Source organism: Opisthorchis viverrini, assembly GCF_000715545.1.
Source record: "Opisthorchis viverrini unplaced genomic scaffold opera_v5_390, whole genome shotgun sequence".
Classification (NCBI taxonomy): domain Eukaryota; kingdom Metazoa; phylum Platyhelminthes; class Trematoda; order Opisthorchiida; family Opisthorchiidae; genus Opisthorchis; species Opisthorchis viverrini.
This window is the reverse complement of record NW_008752046.1, coordinates 386,201-409,746: the sequence shown is the minus strand read 5'-3', so window position 1 is coordinate 409,746 and position 23,546 is coordinate 386,201. Positions and strand designations below refer to the sequence as shown.

At 45.9% G+C, this 23,546-nt stretch overlaps 2 protein-coding genes across 2 annotated transcripts in view; one reads left to right on the top strand and one right to left on the bottom strand.

Annotated features, from left to right (window-relative positions):
• Positions 1-3,665: 3,665 nt before the first annotated feature.
• Positions 3,666-23,546, top strand: part of T265_15204 (hypothetical protein) — a gene marked incomplete at both ends in the record, with an annotated part of 59,184 nt that continues 39,303 nt past the window's right edge. Inside the window, 2 exons of the mRNA XM_009177053.1 lie at positions 3,666-4,089; positions 14,192-14,365. Of these exons, the coding sequence (XP_009175317.1) occupies positions 3,678-4,089; positions 14,192-14,365 (586 nt within the window). The remainder of the gene's footprint in view (positions 4,090-14,191; positions 14,366-23,546) is intronic.
• The window catches only part of T265_10630 (hypothetical protein), a gene marked incomplete at both ends in the record, with an annotated part of 22,138 nt that continues 5,589 nt past the window's right edge, over positions 6,998-23,546 (bottom strand). Inside the window, 3 exons of the mRNA XM_009177055.1 lie at positions 6,998-7,058; positions 11,052-11,189; positions 15,868-15,976. Of these exons, the coding sequence (XP_009175319.1) occupies positions 6,998-7,058; positions 11,052-11,189; positions 15,868-15,976 (308 nt within the window). The remainder of the gene's footprint in view (positions 7,059-11,051; positions 11,190-15,867; positions 15,977-23,546) is intronic.

Genomic DNA, 23,546 nt, shown 5'->3' with positions numbered 1-23,546 from the left:
CAGCGTTCGTCTCATTATTTCATCGATCACAAAGTTAAAAAAGAATGGAGAGAGTGGGCATCCCTGATGGACACCGCTTTGTGTGCGGAAGCTTTTGGAGAGCTCTCCGTACACTCTCACACGTCCGGAAGTCTGAGAATACAAAGAACGTATTATGTTTACAAACTTTCGTTCACCGTGGAAGAGACATTTGCGCAACATCCATCGCTTTGGGCTTTGCTTTCTTAGATATTTCAAATCAATTTGGTTTTCACGGAAGACTCAACTTAATCTCCCATTTATAATGTTATTCAACTGAATGTGCTGCACGCAGGCCGCCTCATGTTTTAGTTGGTACGATTTTCGAGATATTGTAATATATTTTCGTAAGCAAAACTCTTCGAAAATCCACGACCGGCTTCGCCATTCTTCGGTCTCATCAGGTAGCATANTCTTCGAATTTCCGTCAACTTTTTTTTCATAAAGGAAACTACTCACAGGGTTGCTGAAAACTCTTTGTTTTCTACTTGAACCCAAGCTGTACTACGTGTGGAAAATACACTCATTAGCCCATCAATTTGGTTTTCAGAGGAGGCTCAGCTGAGCCTCAGATAAACCTCTTTTTATAATATTCTTCAAAAGAATGAGCTGCTTAAAAGCCACTTCAGGTTTCAGTTATTACGACATCCGAAATATCACAGAACACTTCCAATAAGAGTGTTGAGATACGTTCTACAACCGACTGCCGGTTCCGCATTGCTCACTTGGTGTGACCGGTGGGACCCAGAAAAAGAAAAATATGAGTTGTCTTCAACGTAAGGGTGACCACGTTTTACATGACATCATATAGTCGTTCAAGCCCATCTTGAGGCAAACAGTACTGTCAGGACGCGCCCAGACAGGATAAAAGCACATGTGCAGAGAGTGACGCGATCCCAACGTCCCATCGTTTCGACATGTCCAGAAAGTAGGTGAGCTGGCGGCTCCCACCAAACACGGCTTAGCAACATACGACCAGCGTAGTGGGCCCGAGAGTGTTCACGACCGGAACACCGCAATTAGCTGTACAGAACGAACAAGTGAACGACCATATTTGGCCACTTATTCATCCTATATATTACGCACACGCTCTGTATGTTTTGTCCTGGCAACACAGCCGTGTCCCGAGTTCTCTGTCTTCTCCCTATCGCGTAGTCTGGCAGGCTCAGTGCAGGCGTAACCAATAGACGGCCACCCACGATACAACAAGTACAAGCCACCAGACTTTCAGTTCTCAATGGATTATGTCTGAGACATAGCCCAAGAGTTTGGATGATCATCCCGCCCCATTCAGCAGTTTGCTCGTAGATAAGCTGCCGGTAAACTGGCATTTCTCCCCTAAAGAGATATGCCCATGTGACAGGCCAATACCCAAAGTAATCACACCAATCTGGTGATCAGTGTAACTGTCGCATTGTTGGCTCCATCCTCTCCTTCGAATCGTTTCTACTTAATACGAATGAGAAGGTGATAGTATGTCGTAGAGAAATCCTGAGAACAACGTGGAAAACAAAAGTCGCAAAGGATCTACGGATGCAAGCCTTTCTTCTGCTCTGGGCTTGAGCTTCATACATATACTCTCTGAAACAGAGCTTCATATTTCATCCTTTCGGCCGATCATTGTTATGTCATTCGAACAAAATTGCTGAAGTATGCTGGATACAAACTACTCGCAGCTTATACATTTTATGTGCCACGGCGAGGGATTCTCAAAGGAAGCTTCGAAATTGTGTTACCGATTATTCCTTCAGTCGTATGGCAAGCAAACGACGATGTCAAAGAATCCCAAGCTGACAAAACCGGCTCAACTTCAGCTATCAGGCTGCTGGTCCCATGATTCACCGCTTCTCGCGCAGCATAGAGGTGGATTGCACATTCGCGTTTAATTTTCGTGCGAATGAAGCATCTCTGGATGCACACTTTCCTCAGGAATGGACCAAGCTTGATATTTCAAAGTAGTGTACTTCTCTAGCATCGGGTCCAGTGACTTGATAGAGTCCAGTTGACGCTCTCGCCGCCACACAATCGCGATAGGCAGTCGGGCACCTAATTGCTGTTCATTTAATTGGTCTCAGAGTAGTTCTCGAACGGCAACATTGCATATTTTGACGAGGCTCCTTGATGACGGATGGTTAGGTGAAATTTTCCATTTGGGCGGAGGCAAGGGGGTGGCTCCTTTCTCGTGCTCATGGAAGTTCACGGGGCTAGAAAAGTCGTCAACCCCGAAGTTCGAGACAGCTCAGTAGTGAAGGTGGGAAATTACAGGCCGAAAGGTTCGTGATTCCAATTTGCCTCCTATCTATCGACTGTTCCCGTCTAGGTTTGGGCAACCTCTTACTTCCTCCGGGTAGCAGCCAGGCACCGAGAGGCTTATGAAACTGAGAAGCTCCCTTAAAAAAATTCCAAAGTAAATTCTGGCACACCAAAGACTGCAAAAGCAAAGTGAGGGAGGAACTGTTCAAATGTACAAGAACAGGAATCAAATTGGCATACGAAATTGCGATGAGGCCTGTCGGTGAACTTTTGCCCGTAAATTCTGGCACACCAAAGACTGCAAAAACAAAGTGAGGGAAGAACTGCTCAAATGTACAAGAACAGGAATCAAATTAGCATACGAAATTGCGATGAGGCTTGTCGGTGAGCTTTTGCCTAAATAGGTTGCGAAAAGCCGGTACCCATGACGGATAACCTGAGGACAGCTAACTTAGGCGGCCGTCGCTTAGGTGGGCTACATCATCACTATCCTCCACGCATAGTCCTCATCACGTGATCGTGTGGTGGCCAACTTTACGAGGTTGATGACGTTGACAGGGCACAAATGTGCTCCACACAAAGTTTTAACTACAGCTGAAAAAATGTTCAAGAATTGGATAAGCCAAAAACTAAACCTAGCTTCCATGTCTAAGTGAGGTGTGGAAAACCCGTCCTTATACTGTTTCCAGGTTGACCTTGAGTGACATTAAGTAGAAAACAGACCTGTACTGTCATTGTCAAACTAGTACTTAATGTGTTTCGTCAAAAATTGGATTACTGGAATACTAACTAACATTTCCTTAACAAAACAAATAAAAGCGGATAAGCACAGCAACCCGTTTGTTTGTTTCCAAGCCCTTGCCTAAACATTGACTTTAGCACGTCAAGCTACGATCTTGTAGGATAACAACACCGAGTCCACTGAGTGTTTATGTGGAAATCAGTCCCACCGATACAGCTTCCGTATTGTCACGCGTGCACTTTGACATCGTGTGTTCCTCTCCACAAATACTGACATATGCGGACAACACGCCAACCGCTGCGCACACCTAAGATGTATGGATGCTTGCTTGCTTGCGAAACAGCACGCGCACAGGAAAATGGCCGATCGATGTCCGACATCCGTGTGCGTGAAATCGACCAATCACCGATGGGCTGGATAGTGTCGGCCTGTTTCGCTTCTCCCAGCCACAAGACCAATGCGCCCTAGTGTGTGTACCGACCGGACTTTGACTTGCAAAGTTTCGTTAGTTAATGCCATGACTTCGCAATGGTGAAGTGAAATCAAAACCAGCATGGAAATATCCCCACGTTTTTTCGCTGTTTTGCAAAACGTACAACAACCACCCGTAGTTGAGCAACCAAACAGCATTTCATTTTGCTTCGTGATATATCATTGAAACAAAATGATTGATCGCAACCCTCAACAGCCCACTTGCCTTCCTGCCGGCCGGTATGAATTCAAGGACGCTGGAATCTACATCGGTGAGTGGCTGAATGAAAAAGCGGTCGGGCTGGGCCTGATTACCAAGGACAAATGTCAAGGGGAATATACCGGCCTCTGGGATGCAGGAATGGAAAAAAGCGGTGTCTTTCTTTGGCCCAATGCACCTGGTGCGATGTACGAGGGTGAATGGGCTAACAACCGTCGGAACGGTCATGGTATCTTCACTCGTGAAGATTGGGTGATTATGGGAAAATTTGTGGATGACTTTATCTCTGTCGGAGTCAAATGTAAGGAGAACTCGATTGGACGTTTCGAAGGGGAATTCGAGAATGGATTTCCCAGTTTCGGTGTGGAAACCTACGCTGATGGCGGTAAGTCATTTGAGACAGCTCACTGAGTAATTTTCGAATGCTGGAATCTCTTCACACTCACTGTATCATCCTCGTTGGACAACCTGGACGGATATTTTCCAGATAAGCCCCGCCAAAAAATTAATCCTCATCACACATAAAGATTAGAAAAAAGAGGATATGAAATTTGTACCTTTAGTTTTCATTGAAGAGAGTGAAATTGGGACATGTCATTAATAATTTGCATGGAAAGGTTCGTTTTTCGATACCTTTGTTCCAAACGAACACACACAAGTAACTGTCCACTAAAGATCGGTGTGTGCCGCCCTGGCGTTTATTCTGCATCTTGTAGACGTGNTCCATCAAAGTGGTCACAGTTCGATCTGGCACTGCATACATGAACACCTCTTTAGTTTCCCGGCAGATCCCTCCGAAAATCCACTGCTGAGGAAGGACTCGCCCTGCGTGGTTTTTACGGCGTTTCATCGATCTGGACGCGTAGACCTGGGCCGCCGATAACTGTTGGAGTCTGCAAAAGCCGTCAGGCACAAACTTCGCGAAGAAAGATCAGCGTCAGTCGTGCGTGTGTGTGTGTAGACCTCTTAATGAAATATACTCATTTGTAAACAAACTTGGCTTTGCTTAGGAACATCATAAACAAGAGATTCAGCTGGGTTGCAGGTGAGTCTTCCGCAAAACCAAATTTGTTTGCAAATGAGTGTACTTCGCTAATTTCGTGCAATTTGGTTTCAAGTAGAACATAAGGTTGACGAAAACTGGGGGACTGCGCCTACCTGCTGATCCCCAAGAAGGATGAAACCGGTCGTGGGCTTTCGAAGAATTTTCAGCAACCTAATGCGTAGTGCATTACGTCTAAATAGACCTCTGTTAACCTCACAATAACAGCTGGAACTGTGACCAGTAACAAAGTGGCTGTGGTGATTTTCTTGGGTTGAGTTCGTTTCACGGGGTGGTGTGCAGAGATTCATTAGTCATGTATCCAGGTAATCGTAAAAACTTGCTATAGGCGGCCCAGCTGTCCTTTGTTGGTTAAGGCAGTATGATATGACGGGACGTTCAGGCGTTACCTAATGAATCGTTCAGAACTTTGAACAGCAACGCAGCCTACATGATATCCTTAGGAGACTGTGGAAGCACCATATTTGCCGTAAGGCCAACATGGTTATCTTCCCGCCCGATCCATGAGGAATTTTTGCACTTGTGGCTTGGTCGTCATAAGTCATAGTACTTTGTTGTGAGATGCATCTTTCTGATACTCTGCTGTGACGGTTCCTCAGTCGACCACCAAGCAACTTTGGTGTGAAATTCCTTCTCCATCCCCCCCCCTACATAAAATCTTACTTGTTCGTAGTCACACCACTCTCCTTTGAACGGTCGTGTTCCCGTTGTGGCGTAACTATTCCAGTGAGTCCACACCAAAGGGAAACACTGAACTCGAATTTCGCTCTCAGTAGAGCTCATCAGCACTGCGTATCCATTGGCCGTGCCGGGATTAAAACCCCGACCATCTGACGTGCGAGGCGAGCGTGTAACCACTACTCCGCCAACGCACGTTGGACGCATCCGAATTATCAAGTCTGAACAGGCGAACGTGCTCACACTTGATTGGTGTGCCCGACTCATCGAACGACGACCCAGTAACTGTCCTGGTTGTGACGATCGATTGACCCAACCAATCGGCAGTTCCCAGTCAGGTAGCGTGACACAAGCTTGAAACCCACTGGGCAAATTTTTGGCTGCAATTTTGGGGGTTTTGCGGGATAGGTATTTTTTGTTCACAGTGTGGACTCACCGGAATAATTACGCCAGAACGGGAACACGACCGTTCAAACGAGAGTGGCGTGACTATGAACAAAATACCTGTCCCGCAAGACCCCAAAATCTTACTTGCCTGATGAGTGAAACTGTGCAATTTTTAAGCCACACAAACTCCATATTTCCAGTCAAGCGGAGGTGACGAAGCCATGTTGATTAGACCTCTGAAAAGTCGATGAGCACTGTCCGGTCGACTACCGGATGAAGTTTTGGGTTGGTCACTTCGTTTCAACCGTTTCAACAACCCGGGTTTTCCTACTCAGTCTCTTTCTAACTTGCAGGTTGATAGTTTACTGTCCGAAACACTGAGTTCTCCTTTCAGCTTGTTTTCATTTTGTTATCGGGTCAGTGAATGAGAATCGCTGGCTGATTTATCGTGCATTCAGTTAGCTCCGGACTGCGGGGCTTAATCTACGCTGTATTCTTGTTGTATGCGACTTCTGACCCAGCTCTAGCGCCTAGTGCAGAAAAAAGACTCACAGAAGGGAACATAACAGCTATATTCCGAACAAGCGAGTGCTACAGCGTGAGTGCGTGCGAATGCGAAAATACGACGGCCTCAAGCAGTTTATTGGAGGAACACCGTCTGAACTTGATCCAACGCTGACGCACACTACCTGGCCTTGATACAAGGCTGTGGCGCGCTGCATATTGCGGGGGCGTTGTCTGACCTTGATCAACGCTGACTCGCGCTGTCCGGGTTTCATACAAGGCTGTGACGCGCTGCATATTGAGGGGACGTTGTCTGGTCAGCATGGCGCTCAGTATTCGCACAATGAAATCAAATTTTCGAAAGCTACGACGTGTCCCTGATGGACCAAATGAGACGTGTAATTGAGTTCAGAGTACGAGCCCAAACTTTTGAGCCCCATCTAGGCATCCCGCGGTCTCAACGATGCTAGGAATGTATTCCAGCAGACCTTCTCCGTTAGAGGTATGATTGCTTCAGTGGACAATAAAATTCGATGAGCTGCAACATTTTGGCGCAGAATCTTACTTCACTCGCAAAGGTTTTGCAACAAAGAGCATTGTGCGGCTAATGGGCCCTAGTCCGCATCTAGTGGAGCTGAGGGTCTCAGTAGATTTCGGGCATTCACTGGTTGCTTTCAGGAATCTGATCTTCCTGATAATTCGGATACCGCAGAGCGGCGATTCTGAACTAGGATATCTGGAAGAGAGGGTAAGATTGTTTGGTATATCAACCATACAGTTGTACGTCAAGAGGCGCAGAACCGTTGCGCAACCTGTTCTTCACTGACTTACGCGACATTTCACAACCTGAGACTAATGAATTCTAGTCACTTGTGCTGAACTCAGCAAGAAACTCGTCAGACGCTTCGCCTTCCCCCGGGGGAGATAGTTACGCATTGAAATCGCTTCGATGACCAAATCACTTACAAAAGGAATTGCACTGAAAAGGGTAACAATGCACTGTCAATACGAAATGCTTTAGAAAGGTATAATTTGGACTGAACAAACAGCTATCTGCAGTATTTTTCACATTCATGGTTGGTCGGCTTTGATCTGGCACTACATTTCGACGAAACAAAAAAGTGCTCTCGGGTACACATAGTAAACATTAGTAAGTAGCAAGTAAGTCGGTACAAAACCAACCAGAAGTGACCGCTCCAGAGAGGTAAGGGCTTCAGGAGATGGCATAATCCGATACTTTTCGCGAATAGAAGTGTCTCTACCTTCATCATCAAATTTTAAAGACGGAAAAGTGTGAACGGTTGTTGTGGAGTTGATGCGCCCTACTGATATCAAACAGAAAGTATGTTCGACAAATACTCCCAGTTGCACACGAATTTAGTTTTGGAAGGCAGCTCAACCGAGCTCAACCGAATCTCTCGTTTATGATGGTCCGCTTCTAGGAAGGTTATGATTTCGAGAGGAACCTGACCTAATCGACCAGATGCTCGCACCATAGACAGGCGGATGCTGTCTTGTTTACGCGCTGAGATCATGATTATGCCTCAGCTGAGCTATCGGTCTGTGGTTTAGGTATCTTTTCCGGGTGACATTCCCTTGATTCCGAGGGATAGCCCGCGGTGGCTTTGAATCTTCCTGACGCCTGAATTTCGCGTTCCAATAAAACCTATGATGCAAAGACAGGTCCCCACACACGTGGAGCCAAGGCCGCTCCACCGCAGGGCCCCTAAGAACGACTGTGCAGCATCGAAAGGATAGTAGCTCTCAGGTGAGAAACTGTTGATAGGATCCCTATTTCTTCAGTAGCACCTGTTCATCACTTAAAAAGGTGGGCAACTTGACTGAACATTTACGGCATAAAGAATATCGACAAATTAGACTTGTGATGCTCCAGGAAGCCCCGTCACATCTGATATGGGCTTGATCGGCCGTTCTGTGTAGTACCGAAAACGTAAATGAGGCGCTTCTACAGTCCTTTGAGGACTGGAGCCTATAACGATAAGTGAGGACATTCTTCAGCGCATTATGCACAGTGTAGTGGCATAAAGTTATTTCCGTCTTCGCGTTGAACAACAAACCAGTAGATTGGAACATATGTCGCGTGTATTGAGAGGTAGGAGCTTCTTGGGTCCCTCTGTGATCTTGGCGTTCGACCAAGTCATGCTCAACAAGCAAACCGACTGGAAAAGTTATTGGATAATGATGCGTAACTCTGCGCTATAGAGAACCAGAGAAATGGTCTGCAAACAGTGGATAGCATGGATGACATACTTGACTGTCACGATGAGCATTCTGCGGAACACTGATCAGGTATGGCTTTCTCCATCGCACACTACCCTAGTCCGTCGAAAAATAAGGGAGATCAGATTTGTGTCATCTCTCCCATAGAACCAGGAGACACGTGCTCCTACGGCGTGAGCCCTGTGTTTTTCCTTTCTGAGTTGAAGGTAGTGTTAGCGACCTACTGAATAGCTGTATTTTCCGCTTCAATCCATCTCTGGAGATCACCCTCTGTCCTGCTATCCGGCAATATACTGCCATGGCCGCTGGAACACTGAAAGATAATGTCTTCACCAATCAACCCCATTTTGTCTCCAGAATCACCCTGGGTCCAGCATGCAGTCGGATTTGCCAGCCTGTCGTTTGAGAAACACAGTGATATCAACACGGCATTCAAGCTGAAGATGGACTAGGATATTGTCAACACTGATTGTCAATACCACACTGCGGTACTCAAATTAAGTTTAGATACAAACTTCAGTGAGTGGTATCACCAGTGGTTAGCTGCGCGGTGATTTGCTGGCCGCTTCTGAGATCGATACAACCCCCCTTATTTTCCTTGTTATTGTAGCTGATCTACAAACCAGTTGGATCAAGTGACTAGAGCGCGAATTTACCGACCGGAAGGTCCGTGGTTCGAACCTGACCTCTGCCACTCGACTTCTCCTCTCTAGGCTTGGGGGACCTGGCAATATCCCAGCCCTCGTGCCTCCTTCGTGTGGCATGGCAGCTGGGCACCGAAAGGGTACTACAGCTGAACAATGTATTTAATACCTAATAAAATGTCACTTAATACACTGATAGTGGATTTGTGGGCTTGTTGTGCCCTTGAGTGATGCGCCTGTACTTTGATTTCCTTGTGAGATACGGACCGATTGCGTGCGATAGGAGGTGACTGATCACTCAGAATTTCGTTGTTCAAACGGTGGTATTCAATGGTAAGGATTTTCAGCAGCCGCGTTCTGTATCATGAGATGAACGGAGGTTGACCGGAAACAGGAACTTCTTCTGCGTTACCGGGCTGAGATCACAACACCACTCCACCGCACTCAAGAGAGTCATCACCGGTCTCCTTTGATGTGTTGCTGAAGCAAGCAAAAATGCACAATCTGTTACCATTAATCACGATAGTTTTGTGTATGCCGTGGACTGTCCTGAGACGTGAATCTCCGATTTCAGATCTGGGATAGGTTGTCTGCCAGGATAGTATCGTTCAGCTGTAGCGCCCTTTCGGGGCCAAGCTACTGATCGTTCAGCTGTAGCGCCCTTTCGGTGACAAGCTACTGTGTCACCCGAAGGAGGTACGAGGGCTGGGATAGTGCCAGGTTGCCCAAGCCTAGACAAGGGAAGTCGAGAGGCAGAGGTCGGGTTCGAACCACAGTCAGTAAATTCGCGTTCTAACCACTTGGTCCATCTCGCTCCCGCCAGGATTGTATGGTCGCTGGTGATTACTGTTACCTTACCCGTCAAACGGAGTCAAACAACATTCTGTGATGAGCTGCGTGTAGAGTTTTACAGACCAAATGACGTAATAACACTGACCGACTGTATAAACCAAACTGTAGTATCTCTGAAAAGGTTCGTGTACAATGTGACTTTGTGTTGACCGGTACCCCCTCCTATTCCGGTACCTCTACAGGCTTCCTAACTTGGGCAACATAGTTAATCAAAAACCAAAGTTTTTGGGTGACCAGATTTCACTTCATTGCCTTCCTAACTTGGGCAACATAGTAAATAAAAAAACCAAAGTTTTTGGGTGACCAGATTTCACCTCCATTACCTTCGGTTAAGCCTGTTAGCCACATCTGGTGCACCGTCTGGTCTCTTTACGCGTCTACGATCTGAAGTTATCCAGTTGGTTTTTTCTAAGCCATTGGCGGCGATCATGATCACGTGCCTATATTCAATGGAATGCTACAGGAATGAGATAATGAGTTGGTCGATCCCCCCCTAGTGGTGAACAAAAATAGACGCAGGTGAAAGCTATAACAAGATCGAATGTCGAGCTACTTTGGTCGGTCAAAACAATGTTGATTCTCGAAACGGCCAAAGCGATATCTAGATCAAAGAGAGGAGTGGATTTCTAGCCAAATATGTGCCCAATATGATGCCTTATTTAGAATGAACAACAGAATGGTTTTAAACAATATGGGAAGGCTGTTACCAGAGCACCAATTCTCGACAGTATTTACTTGAGTTTCAGGAATGATGGTGTCTAGAAAACGAAGTCTGTCTACCGCCGAATATAATTAGGTAGCGAACAAGTACTTTTTTGTATACAAGCACAGGAACTTGGAGACTAGGTCAATTAAAACAGAGGGAGAACTAAAAGTTCACCGGCGGACGATGAACTGGTAACAGTAGGTAGGCAAAAGCGGGAGAACAGGGGGTCAATGCCAATCAGGGGTCCGTTCTAGTACGCTGTTGTTACCGACCGGGTCAATTTGAGTGTCCGAACGACTTGCTCTTGTGCACAGAGGTCAGGTTCGGGCAATCGGATGGACATCAGTTCAACATCAACAAACGCCAAGTTTGGATTTCCAAAACTCGGCACACCACCTGGAAGTATTCGGCTGAAATAATATTACGAATAAAATTAATCGGACGTGGAGCAGTTGAACGGAAACGGTACCCCCTGAGTCCTCGGATTTATTAAGCTGAGTAGGGCTTACGAATTCCGTCATATTTCTTTGTTGTGTGATCCATGTATGATGCATGGCATGCGTTGTTTCTGACACAAAGCAAATTTTTCACTCCAACGGTCCTTACTACTAATCCGGAATAAGTAATATGCTTTTGACCCATCCTACCAACCTGGAATCTACATTTTCATTGCTAGTGTTCATTCTACAGGTTGCTTGGAAAATGGTAGAGGTTAGGAATCAAGATTCATAAAGTTATTCCTAAGCTGGATCTTTTGGTAAACAGCGTCTCACTTTTGATGGGGAAGCTCCGAAAGACCAAATGGATCAATGTGCTTTACGGTAAACTGAATCAATATCGATTGGTTTTCACACATCTCCATTGGTTGACTTGAGTGTCTTGAACTTACGACTGATAGGTTATACGCGAAAGTAACATCCATTTAAATCGTTTTAAAGCACTGATCTTCCAATATGCTTCTGGGTGTAGTTTACAACCGGCCAATCAATACATAACGACTCAAAAGATATTCGATAAATATACTCATTTACAAATCAATTTGGTTTTCACGAGAGACTCAAGTGAATATATCGTTTATGATATTCTTCACCTGAATGTGCTGCACAACGGCCACCTCATATTTCAGTTGGTACGAGATATCGCAGTATATTTTCCTAAGTGAAACTACTCACAAGGTTGCTGAACACTCTTCGACAGCCCACTGACCGATTTCGCCCTTTTTGGAGCTCATCAAGTAAGCGCAGTACCCGAAGAGTTTTTAGTAACCTTTTGAGTAGTTTCATTTATAAAACAAAGATCAAAAGATACCTGATACACCACCATTCGCTGAGTTACCAACTGCTTTGGGGTGCGTCGTTAGGTGACTCTAACGAACCAACAGAGTGCGGCATTTCTAATAAGTGCGTAAGTACATATACCCTTGAAAGAATCTCTGTTGCGAAGCACCTTGGAAATAATTTTGAGACCGCGTAGTGTGGTTTAAGGACACCTTCAACTCGAGACCCTGTTTAGGTGGTAAGTTCATATCTGAAGAATCATCCAGTGTAGGTAAAGAGCAACAGAAAACAGTACTCATTCAACGACAGGTTTGGCCCTGATATACCGAGTCCCCGGGTTTCCTTAAACATTCGATTTTTTAAAGATGTGATGAAACGAAATTCTTGCTAAACGGAATCTTGATGAATTCATCGCCAACCGATCTCTCATTTATGTGAAACTTCACAGTCGGACGAACCGCACACATCTCGCTGATTGAGTTGAACCCTTTCGACCATCAGTTTGGCATACACTGTGCTTTTTAGTTGTATCCATTCAGTCTTAGTTGACATAGGGCAAAGCCTCTATCGAACTGTTCTATCATATAAGGACTCATATTTTAGTCGCCACTTTAAGAGGATTCAAGGAGTCCGAGAGAATGAGTATAACGAGCATACGGTATCTTCGAGTGATGCGTAATACCAGAACCTCCGGGAAGGCAAAACGAATTCGGAGCTAGGTTTCTATACGGTAGTATTATCGTTAGACATAAATTCACAAAATATACAAACCTCGACAGTAGACACTCATCCACTTGGACTACAAAAGTACGAACCAAATGAGCAAACAGGCTCCCACGTGAGACATTCACACGTGCATAAAGTCGGCCACAAATGGCTGGATGACCTCAAGGCCAAATGAGTGAAGCGGTAAGGACAAGCAAACGCCAGTTCACATTCACGCACTAAGCACAAAAGTAGGGCGGGAGTTACAAACAGGGTCAACATGATGGGTGATACACCCCAGTTGATATGAAGTCGCATAGTCTAGGAAAGATCACACCACAGATATGACTGTCCCAGAGCAAATGCTAATTGGTCCGTCACCTAACTTCGCTCACCACAAAAGTCTTACAATATCCACGCAAATTTCTAGAATGGATGAACATCAACAAGTAGATCCGTAATGCACCACTCATAAGGTTGCTGAAAACTCTTCGACAACCCACGATCGGTTTCGCCCTTTTTGGGACCAATCAGGTGGGCCCAGTCCCCGAGTTTCCGTCAAACTTGTGTTCTACCTGAAACTAGGAAGAGCGAAACCGGTCGTTGGCTGTCGAAGAGTTTTCGGCAATCTTGTGAGTACTTTTCTTCAATGCCAACATCTTTAGACGAGCTTTTAGGCACCTGTTATCATGCTGAGTTTCGGCTTCACCAGACNTCAAAGAATTTTTAGCAACCTAATGAGTAGAGCATTACGATTACAATATCTCGAATATCGTCACAACTGAAACATAAGGTGGCCCGGTGTAGCAAATTCAGTGGCCTGGAAACATCGAAACCAAGAGATTCAAGTGCGTTCCATGTGAGCCTTCCGCAAAACCAAATTTGTTTGTAAATGAGTGTGTTTCGCGGATCGACACGTGGAGTTCGATCTTTCCAGAACAGGAGTGAATTACAGGCTATGGATTTGTCACTACGAGAAAGACAATAGAGAACATTGTGGTAACGATTCTAGTTGGTGCAGCTGTGAGGATCGGGAAATCAGTTCATGTACTAAACTTTGTGATACGGCGTCGGCCGAATTCCATAAATCTTTCGTTCTCGCCTGCCTAAAGTCAGTTTCCGTGACTAAGAGCTATCCAACCTTCCGTTCTAAATTCCTCATACCATATGCGTTAGTCTGGTTTCCAACGGAGGCAGCAGGGTCAGTCTGTGGTTCGCAGTACCGGTAAAAAGACGAATTGAATGGTACGTGCGCATGAATTCAGTAGCCCGTCGTAGTAATCGAAGGACTTTGTCCAGGACATTGTACTGGCAACTAAAGGCAATCACACGTCCCCGAGGATCACCAACGCTCACCGACGTGATCATCTAGTATTCTTCACCGAATGTGACATTAAATAGCTCAGAGGATGAGTGAAACATCCACCTAGGAAGTCGTCACTCGAGGAGCCAGTCAATCAACGCGCGAACACGTGATGTGGATCGGATAATTGAAGAACGAGTGACNCTAAGAAGTCGTCACTCGAGGAGCCAGTCAATCAACGCGCCAACACGTGATGTGGATCGGATAATTGAAGAACGAGTGACTCCATATCCCGCTAGAAGTTAGTTACTTTCATTGCTGATGGACCGCTGTGGTTGATTGGTCAATTGTTCAGAATACAAGGTGGTCTGGATGCTTGCCTGCTTTCCTATTGATATTTTGGTGGAGTTTTAGGGTCTCAGTAGGTTTCGGGCGTTCTGGGTGGGTCATGTCTTTCAGACTTTCTGGAGTTTCGTGAGGATGAAACAGGTGTAGCTTGGTTTCACGTACATTTCACGTACAAACTACTAACCAAGTATGACTGTACTATGCAGTTATTCTCAAATTCGCCCCATCAATCTGCAGCTGTAAGTCTTGAAAATAATCTCGGATTCTGCCATATCTGACTGCTAACCCCGCCCCAATTCCTAGTGCCGGAGAAAAAAGACTCACTGAAGGGAACACAGCAGCTATATTTTGAACAAGCGAGTGAGTTCGTGCGAGTGCAAAAGTTACAAGGGCCCCGCGCTATTTAAAGGGCACTTTCTGATATTGATCCAGGCTGTCTGATAGGCGTTTAGCGAACACCCATCAACATCAATCGTGCTTCCATGACATGCCTGAATACTGATCACATTCGGTCATGCTTCCGTGGCGTGCCTGAACACTCATTGGCTTTGGCTAAATTGATTGACTGGCCTGGTTGCTTGTTGGCTTTCCTATTGAGATTTTGGTGGAGTTTTAGGATCTCAGTAAGTTTCGTGCGTTCTGGGGTTACTCTCAGGAATCTGACCTTCCTGATAAATTCCTTCTTACAGTTCGAACCAGTAGAGTTTTCCGTCACTGTTAAACTGGTAGGTGAAACAGAGCCGGTTGGAGAGATAACTATAACATGGGTGGTCACCAGGATGGCCAAACATTTCAACGTTACGCAACACAACTCAGTGTGAGCAGTGGGTAAAAGTGACCGCAGCCACGACATGTTCTTACGCAGTCTGGGATTTCATGACCGGGTTACTAAAGAGAGCTTTCGACACAATTTAGAAGTAGACACCTTAGCTGGGTTTTGCTTAGTAAAGATACTTTTACCCCTGGATTTGTTTGGGGGATATCCATCTCTATTCGGATGGTGCGATTTTATCGATAGATTGGTGAATGGTCCAGTGAGTAGATTGCATTACATCGGTGTCTTCTTTGGTGTGTTGTCCAAACAAGCAGCTGAGCTGTTTTTCTAGCTTATTCTGACGATTTCTGACACAGAAAAAGGATTTTTCTTCTCTCACACCATAGTTCAGTCTTCACGGCAAAGTTTTCTGAAACAATAGGCAATTTGTCGGCTAAAATGATGGAGTTTTTGGCACGCATACGTAGCCTTTTTTCCGCACCAATCGAGTGAAATTGATTTACTCGCTATCGGTTATCTTGATAGCCATCTCAGTTGAACAAACTCTACGAAAAAACGTATTTGTGCTCGCTTGCGTCGAGGCTGGATGAGTAATATGGGCCACTGCACTTTTCCACAGAGAAGGCTCGGTAATTTATACCTGTGGTCCCCCCAAGGTGTCATCTATTATAGAGGCTTACTTGGCATCCTTCTGTTTAATTTTGCCGGCTCTCGGTTGATTGATCTCCTGTAAGCACCGTATCAGAATACGTTGGTGATCATAGTTGCTCGCCACAAATGTTACTCTACCTAAGAAATGGGCTTCCAAATAATATCGTCAACTGTGAAAGTGAAATTTCGGGACGCCTTTCAAATGAAGGAGTAAATGCCTGAAAACCGGGACGGTTTCACAGTCACGGATTCCCGGGAGGGTTGAGGAGCTGAAGCATTAGTCATTTGGCATGTCCTGTGTGGTAAGCTACAACATGAATTTTACTCAAGCAGATACACAGGAAGACGCCATCTATCTCACAATGTATGCTTTCGTTTCTCCTCCTACATCAATGGTTCCTGTTTACACTGCCAAGATAAGTATTTTGCTGAAGCCGGTAAAGATGGGCATCATTGAGTGACGATGCCATGAAGCGTCGTCATTTGATCGATAAACCCGAAGTTCACTGGCTTTGAGGTGTTTTCCAGAAACTCATCACAATAGATGAATGTATATTTAAGGGACAGCATAGACAAAAGATTCAGTTGGGTCTCTCAAATTGGTATGCAGATGAGTGTATTTTGCTAATAGTCAGGGCTTATATTCGCCTTAGGAAAGTCACGTGATTGTCACACTCATTGGTAGTTCAGTTTGCTTGCTCATGGTCTTCTGCCAGCGAGGACTGTGCCCACACGTGCACGCAACATGCTGCATTTGGTGTCCGATCGATCGCCGGTCCGTTAACTTTTGGTCATGTCACAAGTGTACGTGTGTCCACATACCTATGGCCATCGGCAGAATGTCCTGGCTCCCGCTTGCTTGTGCCTGATCGAGTGAACCGACAGATGTGAAAAATTACACAATCGCTATTCAGTTTCAGGCACGGACACCAAAATTTTAAGAATAGATAATGCCTACGGAACAAGTTCCAGAAAATGCTAGACTTGAAAATAGCCTGCTAATCTGTTGTCCTGACAAACCCACCAGATTACATATGACAAGCATTCGAGTGCTCGCGATTCTCTCTTGTTTGTTTTCATATTTATGATGTCTTTATTATCGTTTATTTTTGGAGAGCATGATCAAAAACATGAAAACGCACAAATACCAGTGTTACATGTGAAAGAGTGTGTATGGGGATATTAGTTAAGGCGAGGGAAGCGTCCCATTCGAAGACAGGCCACCACTCACAACATGCGCGTGGAAATTTGGTATGGAACCACACTTGTGAAGACCAGCAACCGAAGAAAGGACAAACAATGCTCGTCAAGGCACAGTAAGCGCTAACACAGTCAAGACTCACACATCAGACACAGAGTGTCCGGGTCAGGTGTGAAAGTCAATGGCAAGAGTGGACATCCAACGCCATGTACCACGCATAAAATTGTCATAAGTAAGTAGAGAGCTCGAAATGGTGAGCAGACACAAGTTACTGACTGTGACCTTAGGAAGTTCCAGTCCAGTAACAGCCTTGGCATAGTGAGGAAATCAGATCCCTCGATATGAAATAATCATCAGTTGGTGGACCAAAAAGTCGACATCACAATCGATTGCACGTAGGGCTGAGATTATGGTGAGGGAATATTCATCAGCACCATAACTCTGTCTCTTCTCATTGCATGCAGTCGCTCCGCGCACATCGAAGACTATGCGGTGGACTTGGACGAATACCACCGAATATGTCATCCTTGGTACCAGGTGGTTCCCTGTGATCTCCATTCAATAATGTGAAATGCGCCACCCTGTCGACCAGCAAACAACTTATGAAAGCATCGGTCTCAGTTGGTCCGGTGAAGTTGGATTTGGGATCTTCGGAACTAGAGTACTACGAGACACAAATGCGGTGGACAACCCTCAGATAATAAGAGTGAGTTGAAATGCCCAGCAAGGTCACTGATATTGAACTGACAGAGTATCCTGAGCGTGAGGTTGTCCAGACTTGGAGACGAACTACCCATTGAACGGATCGTACGGTTGACTTTCTCATTCGTAATTGGCTTGCATAAACTCCAATAGGATGGTAGCACTGCGCGACTTGATCGGATGTCATCTGCTCGGCGTCCATAGGTAGACCGCAGCTACCTCTGTATGGATTCCCCCATGACCCATCGAGCACATTAGACACTGGATCTTTCCCTCGCTGGTGGTATAGAGTTTGGATGGTGGCGTGTCTGGCTCAGCGCATCTGCTTTCAGTTAGGCGTCAGCCGACGACGGCGTTGGGATACAGTTTTCCAGAGGTGTGGAAATGTCTTGGAGGCGTAGAGGTCCATAGGTGATAGGGCTTGCTCCGGTATCATGATGTCAGACCGCAACCCTCGGGCAATTACCACAAGGTCAATACTAGCGAGCGAACTGCCCAAGACTGACTCGGCGAAATCCACGGTTACTTTGAAACCAGACGCTATAGCCTTCACATTCTGACGATCTGGCTCAGCGCATCTGCTTTCAGTTAGGCGGCACCCGATGCATTAGCCGACGACGGCGTTGGGATACAGTTTTCCAGAGGTGTGGAAATGTCTTGGAGGCGTAGAGGTCCATAGGAGGGCTGGCTTGCTCCGGTATCATGATGTCAGACCGCAACCCTCGGGCAATTACCACAAGGTCAATACTAGCGAGCGAACTGCCCAAGACTGACTCGGCGAAATCCACGGTTACTTTGAAACCAGACGCTATAGCCTTCACATTCTGACGAATAGGTCATCGTCTGACCGATAGTTTGGGTGGGGGCCACCAGATGATGATGGTTCCAGTTGTGCTTGACAATTACACATGATGCTGATGGCCGATCTCAAGTGCGGCGAGCGCTGTTCGTCTGTCACAAGACAGATACAAACAGGCGCAAGACTGATTGTGACTGTTGTCTGGACCAGCGAACACAGGGATTCTTCATTCGGCCGAGCTTATCTGTATTATGCTGGGTGGGGTATACGTGCCAGCAGTGTTGACTCAGGCCAACCTTCTTCGGAAAAGCTGGGGACAGTCATCGCATGCCAACTGGGCGACTACATTCGTGCCAACACTTTTATGGATGTGAAATCGACCGTCGCCTACCAAGCCAGGTTTCGATTCGGAGCACTTGACACGTTCCTCACATGCGAGTCCCATGATCCCCTCTTGGTGCTGGTTGGAACTGGTGCGGAGGCGTCAGATGATCTGTACTGTACATTGTTGAAAGCAACCAGTACATTAGCAATCCAGATGGTCTTGGGAATAAGAAACTCTCCCGCGATAGATAAATTACTCACACTTCATACGTTACGATGGTTGAGTCATGTACTCAGCATGCCAGAATATCGTCTGCTTCTCAGAGCTCTTTTCACCGATCCCTGTGCTGGAAAGTGTATGACCTTGCAATGAAGTATGAAAAAACTAACCAGTAAACTAAGTCGGGTGGGAAACTGCTGCCTTCCTGGATGGGGACCCCAGGTTAATGACCAAAGGTTAATGACATTGGCGGAAATGGCCCATTCGCGCAGTCAGTGACACTCGTGCACCAAAGCTGTCGCCTTCAATACGTAGCTACTCATTTTCCGAACTAATTGAACTTGCCTTTGCCTCCAAAGCCTGGTTGTATGTCCCATACTCCCGTTTTTTGGTGATCGAAACTGTAGCAGCTGGAACCAATGTGCCCATCGTACATGTTTTATAAGTGATAATTTGAATGGAACTGAATCGAACTGAGTGGAAATCATTGCCAAATCGATAAGTATCGATTGAATGTGTATGGTTTCGTCCTCTGTCCAGACTCTATTACCCTGAGCTGGTGTTGGAGTTGTGGTGTGTACCCGGGAATGCATTCTGCGTTAATTGTTGGTAGTGCGAGGAGATTTTGGTTCTTGGGGAGATTTTGCACTGTAAACAAAGTCAATCTATGCTAAAAAAAGCCGAGAAGCACTGAGAAGTCATTGTTCGAGGAGCCGTGATTGAAGGATGAGAGGCGCTGAATCCTGTCAAAGTGCGAGTCACTCACACTGCTGATCAGCCGCCCGTGGCCGAATGGTTAAGTGTTCAAACTACTAGATGGGAGGTCGCCAGTTCGAGACTCTCTGGAGTTTCGTGGGATACTGATGATTCCCAATAAGGATGAAACAGCTGTACAGTGCTTCTCGGCTTTTTAGCATAGACTGGCTTCACTTACAGGAGGAAATCTCCACATTCTGTCTTCAGTTATCAGATGAGCCAGTTCCACTGCAGTCAAGCAGAGACAGATGATTTTGCCTCAGTTTATCCGCAGTACTTGTAAAATCAACCGTTTGGCCTAATAGTCCACTGGTGAATACCAGTCAGTCAGGTAGGGCATTTTCTTTGTGGTGCGTTTTCTCTTTTGGACTGAATAAACCGTTAAGGATTCTTTTGGTGCCTTTCAAATTGTCTCCTTCCTTAGGACAATTCCTTTCGAGAACTTTCCTTCATTGGAGAAGGTCACTGAATACTACTACTGATATTTTGGAAGTACACCATAAAAGTAATACAATTTGGCACGTTCCTGCCGTTTCATCCAATGACAGAAACGCACTCACAGCGTCTTAACCACAATAGGAAAATTGTGCTATCAATGCCTATTCAATCGTCAGTAGTAGTATTCACTATGCGTTCGACCGCTCAATAAACCAAAGAACGACATTCGAAACTAGCATTTCCATCTGGTTTACTCAGTTCGTACTGGCTTTATGTGCTCAGTGCGATACACGTAGTCTCGAACTCCGTCCACCACTGAGAAAGGTTCCGGTCATTTGGTCTTTGATTGTACGGAGGCCAGCTGTCCCTAATAACCGAACTGCACATCATTTGGACGGATGTATCACGTTCAGGACACGGACCAAACGAAGGCATGCCCTGACTGGTCAGAATGCCAGCCAATCCGGATCGAGAATCTTCGACTCGACGCTTCTCGCCCCCTCACAGTGATTCTAGCACGACCTTGTGGAACACCCTGTGGTTATCCATAAATACGGAAGTAATGATTCTCCTTTTGTTCCCATAAAGGGCTGTCCAGAGCTACCGTGCTTTTGACGTGCCATAGTGGGCGGAGCAGGAAGCCAAGGGACCGATACAGAGTTGCACCATCGTCCATTCAAGCTCAAATAAGGTGTTGTTTTAGAGGGATGTCGTGAAATGTTCATTCAGGATAGCTTCTCGCTTGAGGCTCACAATGTCGGTAGCCTACTCACTTGTATAATACTCAGTCGTATGATATTCAGGTGCTGGTGAAAGGATAAAACCCTCCGCTGCGAAGTCGTTTATTAACAAACACCCACCAAGCACTTACAAGCCACTGGACCACAGACTACTCGTATGCCTCAGCAGTAGTATACACGGTTACACTGGTGTGATGGTGGGTACTACTGATGAGGTATGAGTAGCATGTGGTTTCCCGTAAATCCGCTTCGCGTCTATTGTAAAGTGGGATTTATTACGGAATTTCTGGAAATTGCTCTTTAGCATCCGTTTGCGTTTGAGTTATGGTTCAGGGAGACGCGTTCGAGAAGAAGACGGATACTGAGTTTTTATAAACAAGACGCATATGAGAGTTTTGCTTCCCTGTCCACCAGTCCGTTTCTGTTCGGTTGGTGTTTCCCAATGGGTAACACCGCAGCGAAGGCCTTCTTCCTTTCACTGGTGGTGGTGATGACGATCTGGGTGAGAATGGTGAGAGCTCTCGATCGGGTTGAGGGAGACACCGAATGTTGTGAACAGTGGTAAACGCTGCGTTGTTTGGGACATGTGTTGCGTATGCCCAACCATCGTTTGCCGAAGAGAGTACTGTTTTCCATGCCCAATTCGGAGTGGCGTAAACAGAGAGGTGGCCAACCCTTGACTTTGCACAGGAGTATGAAGGAGATCACGAAACGCTTAGATGCTGTCGGTGCTACTCGCCTTCCAGGATGGGGACCGCGTAATCCTCACTGTGTCCGGTTGGAGACACTACAAGATATGGCTGCCAACCGATGTCAGTGGCGTTCTTGTCAGTTTCTATCCAGATTGCCTGAGTGAATGTCTGGAGGTGTAGGCACCTCGGAACGATTGTGGTAAGCTAGGACAAAGTCCCTTCCCTGTCCACCTTTACTCTTTTCTTTATAATAAGGCTTTCAAATAACTCATGGTTGTACGGCAGTGAAGCATTGGTGTTGAACACTGATGTCATGCAGTCGATGATGATGATGATGATGAATGGTTGTTGAAACTGAATCCGGTCGATAAGTGTGGACCAGGCATCTGGTAGAACAACGCAGCCCCCGGCTCGAAGTCGTTTGCTGAGGAGAAACGATAAGCTGCGCTCCAAGTGACCAATTTGATGCGACTCGGGTTGTGAGCTTGCTGTGTCCTTACATCAAAGTTGCCATCAGCGACAGCAACCCCACCTGGAGGTGTTTGCATCTGGTTCGAAGTGAATTTCCACATTATTTTGCATTAGCTTATTGCCTGGCCTAAACTAAGCCACAGTACCCACACACCCTTAGAGCTACCTTGTGGAAAGAAAATTGACGTCCGTTAACCTGATGTTAACTATTCATGGTCAAATTTTCTGTTCTGATCACTCATGGTTTGTTGGTGGACAGAGCAGAATGTCGGTTGGGCGCCTGAGATAATGGAAGAGACTAGACATGGAAGATATGGTACGTTCGTCCTGCTTTTGCGCCGGACATTTTAGTGGATATCTCTTTTCTGACTAGGCGTTTTATTACTGGTCACTTCATATTCCCGTTAGGTTTCAAGACACTGAGAGGTTAATCCTCAGGTCGAACCCCGGACCAAATTTTGAGGCCGGTTTTCGTCAAAATTCGTTTCTATAGAAACGAAAAAAGGTTGAATGTTAACTCAAGCACTAAATGAAATGCCACTCCAATGAGTGGTCTACACACTGAGCTGCCCCAAGTGACACGTGTGCACTCGAGTTCGAAATTCGGATCAAATGCGTTATTAACGAATCCGCTTGTCCGACTTGCGATCCCAGTGGGGAGTAACCAAGTTTCTCCAACTAACTAATCATCATTGCTTCGAAGCAGTGGGTTTTCAATTCTATCTGGATGACATTGGGTAAGAGTGGTCCGGTTGATTGGACCGGGGTGAAAAGTACTCGGTGAACTTTCTTAATGGACGGTTTGTAGCAGCACACACACGAGAGTTCACCACTGTGGGTAGAAGGGTGCATCAAAGAGGTTTATGAAGGTCAGCCGCCGAAATTCTCCAATCTGGGAACAAGAAGGACATCCTAAACGAGAGATTTAGCTAGGATTCCCGTTAAGACCAAATTAGTGTTCAGCTAAGTGCACTTCACCAATTAAGACCAATTTGGATTGAAGCAGAACATCAGGTGGATGGAAAATCACTCGTGGACTGAATCTACTTGAAGAGTCTGAAGGAGGGTGAAACCGTTTCAGCAGAGCTTCGGTAGTTTTTATTTGGGCAACGTTCCGCTTTTGACACCAAAGCTTCATCAGGCCAAGTGAGGAGGTCACTAATTTGGCCAGGTTATGAGGCAGACGGGGAACCAATCAGTAAGTCAGTCCTCTTCAGATTATCACACTAGATCAGTGTTGAGTGTCAATTACGGCTCTTGTCGGTTAGTGAAGTTGTCAAAATCTTGCTTTGGAGGATTGAGGGGGGGGGGGGGTTAAACCATTTCTGACCGGGTTTGGTTCGTTAATCTTCCCTTTCAGGGTGT